This window comes from Salmo salar, chromosome 25, assembly GCF_965601325.2.
Source record: "Salmo salar chromosome 25, fSalSal1, whole genome shotgun sequence".
NCBI lineage: Eukaryota > Metazoa > Chordata > Actinopteri > Salmoniformes > Salmonidae > Salmo > Salmo salar.
This window is the reverse complement of record NC_138315.1, coordinates 18610078-18623665: the sequence shown is the minus strand read 5'-3', so window position 1 is coordinate 18623665 and position 13588 is coordinate 18610078. Positions and strand designations below refer to the sequence as shown.

Below are 13588 nucleotides of genomic sequence, written 5' to 3'. Positions count from 1 at the left end.
ATTAATGCGAAATTCCTGTATTTTTTTAATATTTCTCAGAATAACAAGCATATCTCTGTGAAATGTCAACGGAGCACTGAGTGAAACGCAAGATGTTTTATTTTCAAAGCCTTTTACATTTAATTCAGCTCCTGTCATGTTAATGTTGCTTTTTGTGACCCGCGGAAACAACTTTGCAGAAGACCACCACAACATGTAAAATCTTCAAAAGTCGCTGGGAGAAGTGGCACTATGTCAACAGAGCTCGGTGCTTATTATTGGAAGTATTAGCTTACGATTCATAACATGAAGAATCATATTTGTCTTGGTAAAATGTATTTTATAACACACTCTACTCTGAGCGATGTTAGATTTCTGTTAATGTAACACAATATTTTGCAACAGAGGGCTGTTGTGACATCTTACAGCTCTATGTTAATCAACTTCCCCTGATTGCAGCCGATTGCATTTCACTAGGGAACTTTTACACCCACGTGTTAAAAATTATACTTTACAAACAGTGCAGGTTTTGTGTGTATACTTGAAGTTACATGCTGCATGTTAGAATCATAGATTCGGTGTCAAAACAGCATCAGAATGATTAGATGAAAGTACATTACAGCTAAATTAACCCCAAGGCTTAATCTCTATGATGAAGTTACTATAAGATTCACACCTTCCTTGCAGGAGGGTCCTCCGTAAGCAGACTGTGAGCAGTCACAGACATAGCCACTGTTCTTCTCAATGCACCTCCCTCTGTTGTGGCAGAGACTGCTGGAGCCGCTGCAGTGGCCGGGGCAGCCGACGCTTACCCCCGGGGTCATCTTAGCCCGCTCCTCCAGGTTAAAGGTCACGCTGTTTATAGTCAGAGTTCTGATGCATCCCAGGAAGCCCCTCTGCCTGGCCGCTGTTCCCCCTGGAGGAGGGACCACAGGTTATAACTAATTAATATGGCTTTTCAGTGTTCTAATATGTATAACCAGCTGGCTGGTGTGTTTACGGGCATATTCAATCAATCCCTATCCCAGTCTGCTGTTCCCACATGCTTCAAGAGGGCCACCATTGTTCCTGTTCCCAAGAAAGCTAAGGTAACTAAGCTAAACTACTATCGCCCTGAAGCACTCACTTCCGTCATCATGATGTGCTTTGAGAGACAAGTCAAGGATCATATCACCTCCACCCTACCTGACACCCTAGACCCACTCCAATTTGCTTACCGCCCCAATAGGTCCACAGATGACGCAATCACACTGCACACTGCCCTAACCCATCTGGACAAGAGGAATATCTATGTAAGAATGCTGTTCATCGACTACAGCTCAGCATTTAACACCATAGTACCCTCCAAACTCATCATAAAGCTCGAGACCCTGGGTCTCAACCTCTCCCTGTTTAACTGGGTCCTGGACTTTCTGACGGGCCGCCCCCAGGTGGTGAGGGCAGGAAACAACATCTCCACCCCGCTGATCCTCAACAATGGGGCTCTACAAGGGTGCGTTCTCAGCCCTCTCCTGTACTCCCTGTTCACCCATGACTGCGTGGCCATGCACGCGTCCAACTCAATCATCAAGTTTGCAGACGACACTAGAGTGGTAGGCTTGATTACCAACAACAACGAGATGGCCCCAAAGGGAGGAGGTGAGGGCCCTCGGAGTGTGGTGTCAGGAATACAACCTCACACTCAACGTTAACAAAACAAAGGAGATGATCGTGGACTTCAGGAAACAGCAGAGGGAGCACCCCCCTATCCACATCGACGGGACAGTAGTGGAGAAGGTGGAAAGTTTTAAGTTCCTCGGCATACACATCACGGACAAACTGAAGACAAAGGAGATCACGGACAAAGGAGATGATCGTGGACTTCCTCGACAAACACATCACGGACAAACTGAAGACAAAGGAGGTCACAGACAAAGGAGATGATCGTGGACTTCAGGAAACAGCAGAGGGAGCACCCCCCTATCCACATCAACGGGACAGTAGTGGAGAAGGTGGAAAGTTTTAAGTTCCTCGGCATACACATCACGGACAACCTCAGGAGGCTGAAGAAATGTAGCTTGTCACCAAAAACACACAAACTTTTACAGATGCACAATTGAGAGCATCTTGTCCGGCTGTATCACCGCCTGGTATGGCAACTGCTCCACCCACAACCGCAAGGCTCTCCAGAGTGTAGTGAGGTCTGCACAACGCATCACCGGGGGCAAACTACCTTCCCTCCAAGACACCTACACCACCCGATGTCACAGGAAGGCCAAAAAGATCATCAAGGACAACAACCACCCGAGCCACAGCCTGTTCACCCCGCTATCATCCAGAAGGCGAGGTCAGTACAGGTGCATCAAAGCTGGGACCGAGAGACTGAAAAACAGCTTCTATCTCAAGGCCATCAGACTGTTAAACAGCCATCACTAACATTGAGTGGCTGCTGCCAACATACTGACTCAAATCTCTAGCCACTTTAATAATAAAAAATTGGATGTAATAAATGTATCACTAGTCACTTTAAACAATGCCACTTTATATGTTTGCATACCCTACATTACTCATCTCATTTGTATATACTGTACTCTATACCATCTACTGCATCTTGCCTGTGCCGTTCAGCCATCGCTCATCCATATATTTATATGTACCAATTCTTATTCATTCCTTTACACTTGTGTGAACAAGGTAGTTGTTGTGAAATTGTTAGATTACTTGTTAGATATTACTGCATGGTCGGAACTAGACGCACAAGCATTTCACTACACTCGCATTAACATCTGCTAACCATGTGTATGTGACCAATAAAATTTGATTTGATTTCTAACTGCTCTATGTACATATTAACCACAGAGGGGCTGTTCACCCTATCCCTACCCACAAACAGCTGGCTGTTGAGCCGGAGGCGGAGGTGTCTGTCAGACGGGGCTTCCAGGAAGCGCAGGGGCAGCTGGTCCACGTGCAGAGAAGCCTCCTTCACGCTGCGCTCCGCTCTCAGATAGTGCCACTGCCTGTCATTCAGGGGCACGTGGGACTTAACGGCCAAGACCACTGGCCCGTTTCCCACATCAAAGGAGAACGTCACCACAGAGGGAGCTGAGAAAACAAATTGGGACACAAGCTAACAGTCAGTCAGGTTAGCATTGAATCTGAGACTCCTCTTTTATATGATACACAATTTCGTTTTATGTCGACGGCATGCAATGTGATGCATTGAGACTTAGAAGGCTTTGATGACCTGTATGGTTTTATGTAGGGCAGTGTTGACAGCTTATCAATACTTCTAAATGCACCTCACATTTCAGAAGCTGCAGTTTTTTCAGTTCTGCAAATGTCCTGTGAGAGAATGGACTCTTACAAAAGACCTAAAGAGAAGCTTTTTTCAGATGCATTTTGAGCCCGACAACTAAGTTGTCCTCCTCTTTATGCTCTTTAGTACATTCATAATGTAGTTTGACCATTATTTTCTTCAGCAGTTACTTCTATATTCAGTGAGGATATTTTGATTATATGGTTACTGCGGGAAGTGCTATTAGAGGTTAATTTGACAGCTTGATTTTAGAGCACTGTGTGTGTCATTAGGATTATATTATGCAGTGCAGGTCAGGAGTGGCATGTTGCAAAAAAATTTTTTCAACTGCATGTCAAATGTAGGCTACTGTAGCTGGGAAGTGCTTTCATCAGAAAATAGAATCTTGATGATTTCACACTGCTGGCCTCCTCCAAATGGATTCTGGTGTGTATGTGTATGTTTGTGTGTGGGGCCTACAGACTCACAGCTGAGCTCTAGCCTGATGAAGTGCTTGAGGCCCAGGTTCTCCAGAAAGACTCCTGATGGGACGCTGGTCTTGAAGTAGAAGGAGATGTCAGCACTGAGCTCTGCCTGGAGGGTCGGGAAGTGTAGGTAGGATGACTCCTGGTAGAAGGACACCGCATTCCACACAGACTCTAGAAAACAGGAAATACACATTTCTTCTTTGAGGAAAGTCTTGACTCACATAATAAGGATACAGAGATGAGTGAAAAAGGGTTTATGTCTTGGAACTAAGTGGAGCGTTTGAACATACTCAATATTTAATCAGCATTTGGCCTGGAAAAGGATGCCCAAGGGGACCATCTGTAAGAATTTTTTTTTTTTACAAAATAGGAGAGTTCACCTACTGTCACCATAACAACGCAGTGGGCCGATTCTGTAGAGCGCCTCAGAGCCTGTTCTGTTGGTGTCTCCAATCACAATCTCACTCACTGGTAAGTGCTCTTTGTAGGAGAGGACTCCTGTGTCATTAGCCCTCCAATACAGAGAGAGAGAAAAGCCTCTTCATTTCACAACAGATAAACTAATCCATTCCTCAGTCAGCATTGCCTGGAACTTTAGAGTAAACACTATAAAGATGGGGTGATCTATCAAGGTGTGGACGGGTGCCTCAGGAGATATGCAAAAGAGGTTCCCCAAATGCAAAATTACACAGGGACACACTGGGTGAGAATAAATGTAGGCAACGTAATTCAAGTTAAAGATAAAGTATGTAATAAAGAACATCATGATAAGATCTGCAGTTGAAGCCTAATATGTTTTGATAGTAATTTACACCTTCATATAGTCATTTTTGCATTTCAGCTGTTGAATTGTGATAGAAATATCCCTGTATTCAGTTCTATATAAATATATATTTTTCGATAATAATGGTCACTAGACAAACCCAAGGGCCTGTAGACCATATTCATTAATGAACAGCACAGAGATACACAAGAGCCATATTTGCATTGTTACCATGAGTCTGTGTCGGCATCACAGTTGCAGAAGTAGTTCATGTCCATGCAGTTTTCCTCCAGGCTGCAGGAGCACTGCTGAACCCCCGGCAGGAAGCCTCCCCAGTAAGTCCGTCTCTCTCCACCCTGGTCCACCCACCAGGACAATGGGGTACCATCTACAGCAGAGCACAACATAGTTCATACAAAAAGAAGCAATTATATCAATGCAGTAAATGAAAAATATATATAAATATAGGAAAAATGCAATTAAGAGAAAAAGCTTTACAGTAGCTAGTTATACAGTTAGTTCAAAAGTGTAACTACTGGATCAGATAGACTAGCCAGATGCATAGAAAAAAGAAAAAAGAAAAAATGCCAACATTTTAGCAATGAAATCCTTGTCATCTGTATTCAAATATTCCCAATACCCTGCTGGTCAGTGAGACTCAGACAAATCCTATTAGAGACCAGCTAATAATCCAGGGGTTATCTCTGCAGTATGGCTATCTGCACAGTGACTGTGATTAGAGCCATTGGCATCTGTTGGCATCCCATGGCATTGTGTCAATGAACCCTCAGTGATGCCAGTCAGAGAGGCAGGGCTCATTTCCTGGAGCATCTGTAAGTGGCCCTGCTACAGCCATCCATCAGACAATGTGACTCTGCATTAGAGACACTGCAGGCCTGCAGAGAGCAGCCCCACTGCTCTCAGCACAGCTATAGGCTACTATCAACACATCTGCATTGTGCATTGCGGATTCGTGATGTTGCATGCTAAACCTGCATACATTATATATGCCCTCTCATTGACCTTAACCTGCAAGAGGTCTTGAAATAAACTGCAGTACAATATTGACAGTAACAGTGTTGCTTGCTTATTTAGTCAGAATAGGTCCCAGTGTTGGGCAAGCATTTGAAAGCATATCAATACTAGACAAATTAGTTGTTGTTTATTGTTTTGTTTTTGTGGTCATGACAAAGAATGTGCAAATGTGAATCCTTAGTATTCAAACTGCACGTTGACAGATAATGAAACGGTAATATGAAAAGAGAAGACGAGTTAAAATTACATTGTCATCGTGGATGGTAATTGGTATTTTCTTGTCATATTACAAGCTGCAGCTGTTGTCTGTGCCCAACACTACAACCACATAATTAAACAAATGAAAATGACAATTAAACAAATTAATAACAATAATCAAACATATTAAACTAAAGGGAACCATATTCCATGAATGGGTGTAGGTTACGCATGCATGACATTGTGGTGTCACAAAAAGCCACTTTTTAATCATGTAAATTTACATAATCCATGGGCCAACTTGGTCTAATAATAAACAATTAGTGAATTGCTATTTATTGAACAGCTGAGAGACATGGTGTGTATGACAGAGGGGCTGTCACGACTTCCGCCGAAGTCGGTCCCTCTCCTTGTTCGGCCTGCGTTCGGCGGTCGACGTCACCGGCCTTCTAGCCATCGCCGATCCACTTTTCATTTTCCATTTGTTTTGTCTTTGCTTTACACACCTGGTTTCAAATCCCCAATTACATGTTCATTATTTAACCCTCTGTCTTCCCCATGGTTTTTGTGCGTGATTGTTTTATGTATGTTCGGTCCGTTATTGTGGGCTCGGTATTATGACATGTTATTGGAATATTTGAGTAAAGTTACTTGTGTTACTCATCTCTGCTGTCCTGCGCCTGACTCCTCTGCACCAGCTACACCCAGACCACTACAGAATCACGCACCTAAAAATGGAGTCAGCAGGAGCAGACAACCCCACTTTGGCGGTGTGTCCAGCAGCATGTGACCATGTTGCAACGTCTCGGCACCGCCACGGATCGCGTGCTGCAGACGATGGACCAATGGGAGACAGGAGGAGTTCTTCCAGCGCCTCCACCGGCACCACTACAACAGGCACCACTGTTCATCCCTCCTTCACCCGGTCCCAGTGGGATTCGGCTCGCGCTCCCGAGGGAGTATGATGGGGCGGCTGCCGGATGCCAGGGGTTCCTACTCCTGCTGGAACTCTACCTGGTGACCATCCACCCGGCTCCTTCGGGACGTGAGAGCGTGTCCGCCCTCGTCTCCGTCTCTCAGGGAAAGCCCTGGAGTGGGCCAACGCAGTATGGGGGGAAGGAGAAGCGGTGTTGGACCATTACGCAGAGTTCACCCGCCGCTTTCGAGCAGTTTCGGACATGGCGGGTGAACGTCTGTTCCACCTGAGGCAGGGGACGAGGAGCACACAGGAGTTCGCCTTGGACTTCCGGACCCTGGCCGCCAGCGCGGGATGGAACGACAGGGCCCTGATCGATCACTACCGATGCAGTCTGCACGAGGACGTCTGTCGGGAGTTGGCCTGCAGGGACACCACTCTCACGTTTGACCAGCTGGTGGACCTGTCCATCCGGCTGGATAACCTGCTGGCTATCCGCGGACGTCCGGATTGGGGCCTGTCAGTTCCATCCCCCAGCACCACCGCTCCGACGCCCATGGAGCTGGGAGGTGCTGCGCTTAGGGCGACCGGAGGAGGGGCCGTTCCCTGTACCATCTGTGGCCGCAGAGGGCACACTGCTGGTTGGTGCTGGGGAGGTTCCTCTGGGAGTCGAGGCAGCAGGCAGGGCACTCTTGTGTCACCCCAGGTGAGTCGGCACCAGGCTCACTCAGAGCCCCCTGTTGCTCACATGTTTTTGTTTATACATTTTCCTGAGTTTTCCCCGCATTCCCAGCATAAGGCGCTCGTAGATTCAGGCGCAGTTGGGAATTTTATTGACAGAGCATTTGCCCATAGTTTAGGGATCCCCATTGTTCCTGTTGATATGCCCTTCCCTGTACACGCCCTAGATAGTTCACCATTAGGGTCAGGGCTAATTAGGGAGGCCACCGCTCCACTGGGCATGGTTACGCAGGAGGGTCACAAGGAGAGAATTAGTCTTTTCCTTTTTGATTCTCCTGCATTTCCCGTGGTGCTGGGCCTACCCTGGTTGGCCTGTCATGACCCCACTATTTTGTGGCAACAGAGGGCTCTCAAGGGGTGGTCACGAAAGTGCTCGGGGAGGTGTTTAGGGGTTTCCGTCAGTGCTACTACAGTGGAAAGTCCAGACCAGGTCTCCACCGTGCGCATCCCCTCTGAATATGCCGATTTGGCTCTCGCCTTCTGTAAGAAGATGGCGACTCAATCACCACCCCATCGACGGGGGGATTGTGCGATAAATCTCCTGGTAGACGCAGCACTTCCCAGGAGTCACGTGTATCCCCTGTCACAGGAGGAGACAGCGGCTATGGAAACATATGTCTCCGAATCCCTGGGGCAGGGGTACATTCAGCCCTCCACTTCACCTGCCTCTTCGAGTTTCTTTTTTGTGAAGAAGAAGGAGGGAGGTCTGCGCCCGTGCATTGACTATCGAGGTATCAACCAAATCACTGTGAGGTACACCTACCCGCTGCCTCTCATAGCCAGTGCGATAGAGTCAATGCACAGGCCATGCTTCTTCACAAAATTGGATCTCAGGAGCGCTTACAACCTGGTGCGTATCCGGGAGGGGGACGAGTGGAAGACGGCATTTAGTACCACCTCAGGGCACAATGAGTACCTCATCATGCCGTACGGGTTGATGAATGCTCCATCAGTCTTCCAGGACTTTGTAGACAAGATATTCCGGGACCTGCACGGGCAGGGTGTAGTGTTGTATATCGACAACATTCTGATATACTCCGCTACACATGCCGAGCATGTGTACCTGGTGCGCAGGGTGCTTGGTCGACTGTTGGAGCATGACCTGTACGTCAAGGCTGAGAAATGTCTGTTCTTCCAACAGTCCGTCTCCTTCCTAGGGTACTGCATTTCCACTTCAGGGGTGGAGATGGAGAGTGACCGCATTTCAGCCGTGCGTAATTGGCCGACTCCTACCACGGTAAAGGAAGTGCAGCGGTTTCTAGGGTTTGCCAACTACTACCGGAGGGTTATCCGGGGCTTTGGTCAGGTAGCGGCTCCCATTACCTCACTGCTGAAGGGGGGACCGGTGCGACTGCAGTGGTCGGCTGAGGCAAACAGGGCTTTTGATCACCTGAGGGCTCTGTTTACCTCGGCTCCCGTGCTGGCTCATCCGGATGCCTCTTTGGCGTTCATGGTGGAGGTGGATGCGTCCGAGGCTGGGATAGGAGCCGTGCTCTCTCAGCGCTCGGGTACGCCACCAAAGCTCTGCCCCTGTGCTTTCTTTTCGAAGAAGCTCAGCCCGGTGGAGTGAAACTATGATGTGGGGGACCGGGAGCTGTTGGCTGTTGTCAAGGCTCTAAAGGCGTGGAGACATTGGCTTGAGGGGGCTAAACACCCTTTTCTCATCTGGACTGACCACTGCAATCTGAAGTACATCCGGGCGGCGAGGAGACTGAACCCTCGCCAGGCAAGCAGGGCCATGTTCTTTACCCGTTTTGTTTTCACCCTGTCCTACAGACCAGGTTCCCAGAACGCTAAGTCAGACACACTGTCCCGGATGTATGACACAGAGAAGCGGTGTCTGGTGACACCAGTGGTGTGGGAGATGGACGCAGACATCGAGCGGGCGTTGTGTGCAGAGCCCACTCCCCTCCAGTGTCCAGCTGGGCGTCTGTACGTTGCGTCTGCTGTCCGTGACCGTTTGATCTATTGGGCCCACACGTCTCCCTCCTCTGGTCATCCTGGCATCGGTCGGACAGTGTGCTGTCTTAGTGGGAAGTACTGGTGGTCCACCTTGGCCAAGGACGTGAGGGTTTATGTTTCCTCCTGCTCGGTGTGCGCCCAGTGCAAGGCCCCTAGGCACCTGCCCAGAGGGAAGTTACAGCCCTTACCTGTTCCACAACGGCCGTGGTCGCACCTATCGGTGGACTTCCTCACGGATCTTCCTCCCTCACAGGGTAACACCACGATCCTGGTCGTTGTGGATCGGTTCTCTAAGTCCTGCCGTCTCCTTCCTTTGCCCGGTCTCCCTACGGCCCTACAGGCCCTGTTTACACACGTGTTCCGGCACTACGGGGTGCCTGAGGATATAGTGTCTGATCGAGGTCCCCAGTTCACGTCAAGGGTCTGGAGGGCGTTCATGGAACATCTGGGGGTCTCGGTCAGCCTTACCTTGGGATTTCACCCCGAGAGTAACGGGCAGGTGGAGAGTAAACCAGGATGTTGGTAGGTTTCTGCGGTCTTCATCCCCTGGGCAGAGATAGCCCAAAACTCGCTCCGCCACGCCTCCACTAACCTTCCAGTGCGTACTGGGGTATCAACCGGTTCTGGCACCTCGGCATCAGAGCCAGATCGAGGCTCCTGCGGTTGACGAATGGTTTAAACGCTCGGAGGAGACCTGGGACGCTGCTCATGTGCACCTGCAACGGGCCGTGAGGCGTCAGAAGACGAGCGCCGACTGCCATCGCAGTGAGGCCCCGGTGTTCACACCGGGGGACGGTGTCTGGCTCTCGACCCGAAACCTGCCCCTCTGCCTGCCCTGCCGAAAGCTAGGCCCGCGGTTTGTGGGGCCATTCAAAGTCCTGAGGAGACTGAACGAGGTTTGCTACAGGTTACAGCTTCCCCCCGATTACCGTATTAACCCCTCGTTTCATGTCTCTCTCCTCAGGCCGGTGATGGCTGGTCCACTCCAGGAGTCTGAGGTGTGGGAGGTTCCTCCACCCCCTCTGGACATCGAGGGGGACCCGGCGTATGCTGTTCGAGCCATACTGGACTCGAGGCATCGGGCGAGGGGCCTTCAGTACCTCGTGGAGGGGGAGGGGTACGGTCCGGAGGAGAGATGCTGGGTGCCGTTGAAGGACGTCTTGGACCCTTCGTTGCTGCGGGAGTTCCACCGTCTCCATCAGGATTGCCCTGCGCCTCGTCCTCCGGGTCGTCCCCGAGGTCGGTGTCGATGCGCGGCTGGAGCGGGCGCAGACCTCCAATTGCATGTTCATTATTTAACCCTCGGTTTTCCCCATGGTTTTTGTGCGTGATTATTTTATGTATGTTCGGTCCGTTATTGTGGGCTCGGTATTACGACATGTTATTGGAATATTTGAGTAAAGTTACTTGTGTTACTCATCTCTGCTGTCCTGCGCCTGAGTCCTCTGCACCAGCTACACCCAGACCACTACAGGGGCTGAACGTCATTCATCTTCTATAGAGAATATATGTGTTCAAGCACGACAGCCAGCAGAAACAACCTATTGATGTTCCATCTGACACTGTTCATATATAGCCCATTCAATAACTTTTTTATTTTCTCTCTTGGATCCACTGTGATAATGAACTTGTTTGTTTGCACGCACATGACAGCCGGGGAATCAGGGAATTCAGCACTTCATGAATGTTTCATGATTTAGGAGCAAATGTGGGATGTCTGGGAGACCGTTTGCTCCCAAAGCAATTGAAGATGAATGCTCAGAGACATGCTCGGCGGTAGCCTTTCAAGTTATTGCAAGATAACGGGAGAAATGGTTGAAGATGTACTGTATATTCACACGCTCAGGTCAGAGTCAGGTTCATTCTCAGAATTCTAAACATTTATATTAGGAAACAGGTCTGTCTGGGACCATGTCTAAGTTTGACGTCATAGGATAAACAGGGTGTTATCCCAACTCACCTCTAGTGTTGAAGAGGCGGGACTTCCTGCAGCCGTACATCACTTCCTGTTGACACTGCTCTGACCCGGCCACAAGGGTCATCAGTTGTTCAGGTGAGGCACTATAGTTGAACTTCATAACGTAGGGCTTTTGGAGAGTAGAACCCTGGACCCTGACTGGATCTGTGCTGTTGTGGGTCACCACTGTCCACACCTTGTCTTCTACAAACAACATGGAACAAAACACATGTCAAACCTTAAGACATTTTGACGTGTAACATGCTGTACGGGCTTGAATACTCTCTGAATGCACTGTAACTCGCACTCTGGATGGCACTTTCAAGTAAATTTTCTGCTGTATGCTAACACCCTTATATAAAATCCTGACATTCAATGCAAACACTTTTGTAATTGATTTATGATTTATTTGAAATGGGAAATGTACCAATCATAAGCTGAAGCATTTAATGTGTTGAAACATCATAATTATATTGAAAAAAATCCACCTTGCATTGATTAAGGTTCAAAATGTTATCGCCCCCCTTAACTGGATCTGTGCTCCACCTTGGTCACTCCATTCAACATTTTCTGGACACGCTACTGCAGTAATCCACAGATTTCCAGTAGGCTCTCTAACCAAGGGTTAATAGCTTGCGAGATTAATTGAGGTGAGGACTCCAATTCATTTCCATCCCCCCATTTTATGTATTATGGGGAATTCTGTGTTTACCTTGCCTGAGAGGAAATCCTATTTCACTTTGTGATTATTCACATCCCAGTTTGTCAAGCTGAGAGTTATTTACATCTCTAATGGATTCTTTAATTGAGGTCAACCTGAGGCAGCTCCATGTAAAATTATTAGGATTTGTGGCATAAAAAAAGGAAAATATATTGTGATCCTGAGCCAGACTATCAACAGTCAGCAGCAGCCAGCCACCTCCGTAATGACTTAAATGTTGCATTAACCTCCGGAAAGGTCAGAGCTGTAAACTCATGACAGCAAGGTGATGGATATTGTCTTGTGTGCCAGCATCCAGGCATTGAGCTCTCATTCCTTTACTCTGTGAAAAGTCTGAGCCCTGAAGGTGAAGACATGACACAGACTTGAATCAGAGCTCTGGTATTTTTTTATGAGCGTTCACTTTTGAGATTGTGTCATTTTGCACACATTTGCACATTGTCTTATTTAGAGCAGACATTTTGACAAATCTGTATTTAGAGCTATCATTGTAACCAGGGGCTGGTTCCATATCAAGTAACCCTAATGATTTTCCACTTGATAGCTTGGCTGTCAGTCATCAATTGTGCTGTGGGCCAATGCAATGTGTCTGTAAGTGACTGAATCAGATCTTGTTTACTCTGCCTCTCCTCTGCCACGACCTCAGAGGTCTTATGGGTTTCAGGGGAGTGCAGAGAGGTGATGACTGGGCTGTGTGCCCCAGTGGCAGTTTACCTGTCATGTTGCAGTAGACCTGTGTCGGCCCCAGAGGTCCACTGCCGTCTGGATCAACAGAGAAGAAGCCCGAGGAGCTGCCAGTCAGCCTGTAGGCCTCACATGATGCCTCATAGATGGCTACAGACAAACACAAATATACTGTACATAATGCTCCAAAATGGCTGACAGAAATCTCAGTGAGGAAGTTAAAAACGAATTTAATGGGTAGCATGTACATAATTGCACAGTGGCTGGTAAACATTTAGCAAGAGCACTGAGTGGTCAAGCTCTAAAACACTGAGTGGTCAAGCTCTAAAACACTGAGTGATCAAGCTCTAAAACACAAAGAAATGCACCTTCAGAAAATATGAATATAATATATGGTACATTAATATACATAAGTAACATACTTCATACAATTTCACCTTTTAATACTAATGTTGTAGCCTCCCCTACTTTTCCCCATATTGCATATTTTAAATTGCACACATATGCATAACTTACTGTAGAAAAGGTAGCAAGCCAGACACCATTATGCATATAAAGACGATGTTCAAAGTAAGTGGCCACATTTTCATTCATGTGGTGCATATTCATGTCAAGGTACACTCCAACATGCAAGGACAACTGCATCCGCTGGCAAGTAAACAAGAAATCAGTATTCAGGAGCAGAGGGTTCTCGCACAAGGATTCTGAGCGCGCTCAGTGGTGAATATCAAAGGGGAGTCTGTGCATGTCTGGAGACGACAGATGAGAGGTGAAACTTCCATATTTTAAACTGAGGCTCTTGACATATAGCGAACAGGGTTTACCAGATTCCCAGGTAGTTATGCCATGCAGAATACCAGGGGATTGATT

The 13588-nt window shown here is 47.8% G+C and overlaps 1 protein-coding gene across 1 annotated transcript in view; it reads right to left on the bottom strand.

Annotated features, from left to right (window-relative positions):
* Positions 1-13588, bottom strand: part of LOC106586282 (contactin-associated protein-like 5) — a 79597-nt gene that overhangs the window by 18149 nt on the left and 47860 nt on the right. Inside the window, exons 12-18 of the mRNA XM_014173412.3 lie at positions 12749-12868; positions 11317-11517; positions 4736-4892; positions 4126-4253; positions 3742-3912; positions 2842-3060; positions 656-895 (exon numbers count right to left, since the gene is read on the bottom strand). Of these exons, the coding sequence (XP_014028887.1) occupies positions 656-895; positions 2842-3060; positions 3742-3912; positions 4126-4253; positions 4736-4892; positions 11317-11517; positions 12749-12868 (1236 nt within the window). The remainder of the gene's footprint in view (positions 1-655; positions 896-2841; positions 3061-3741; positions 3913-4125; positions 4254-4735; positions 4893-11316; positions 11518-12748; positions 12869-13588) is intronic.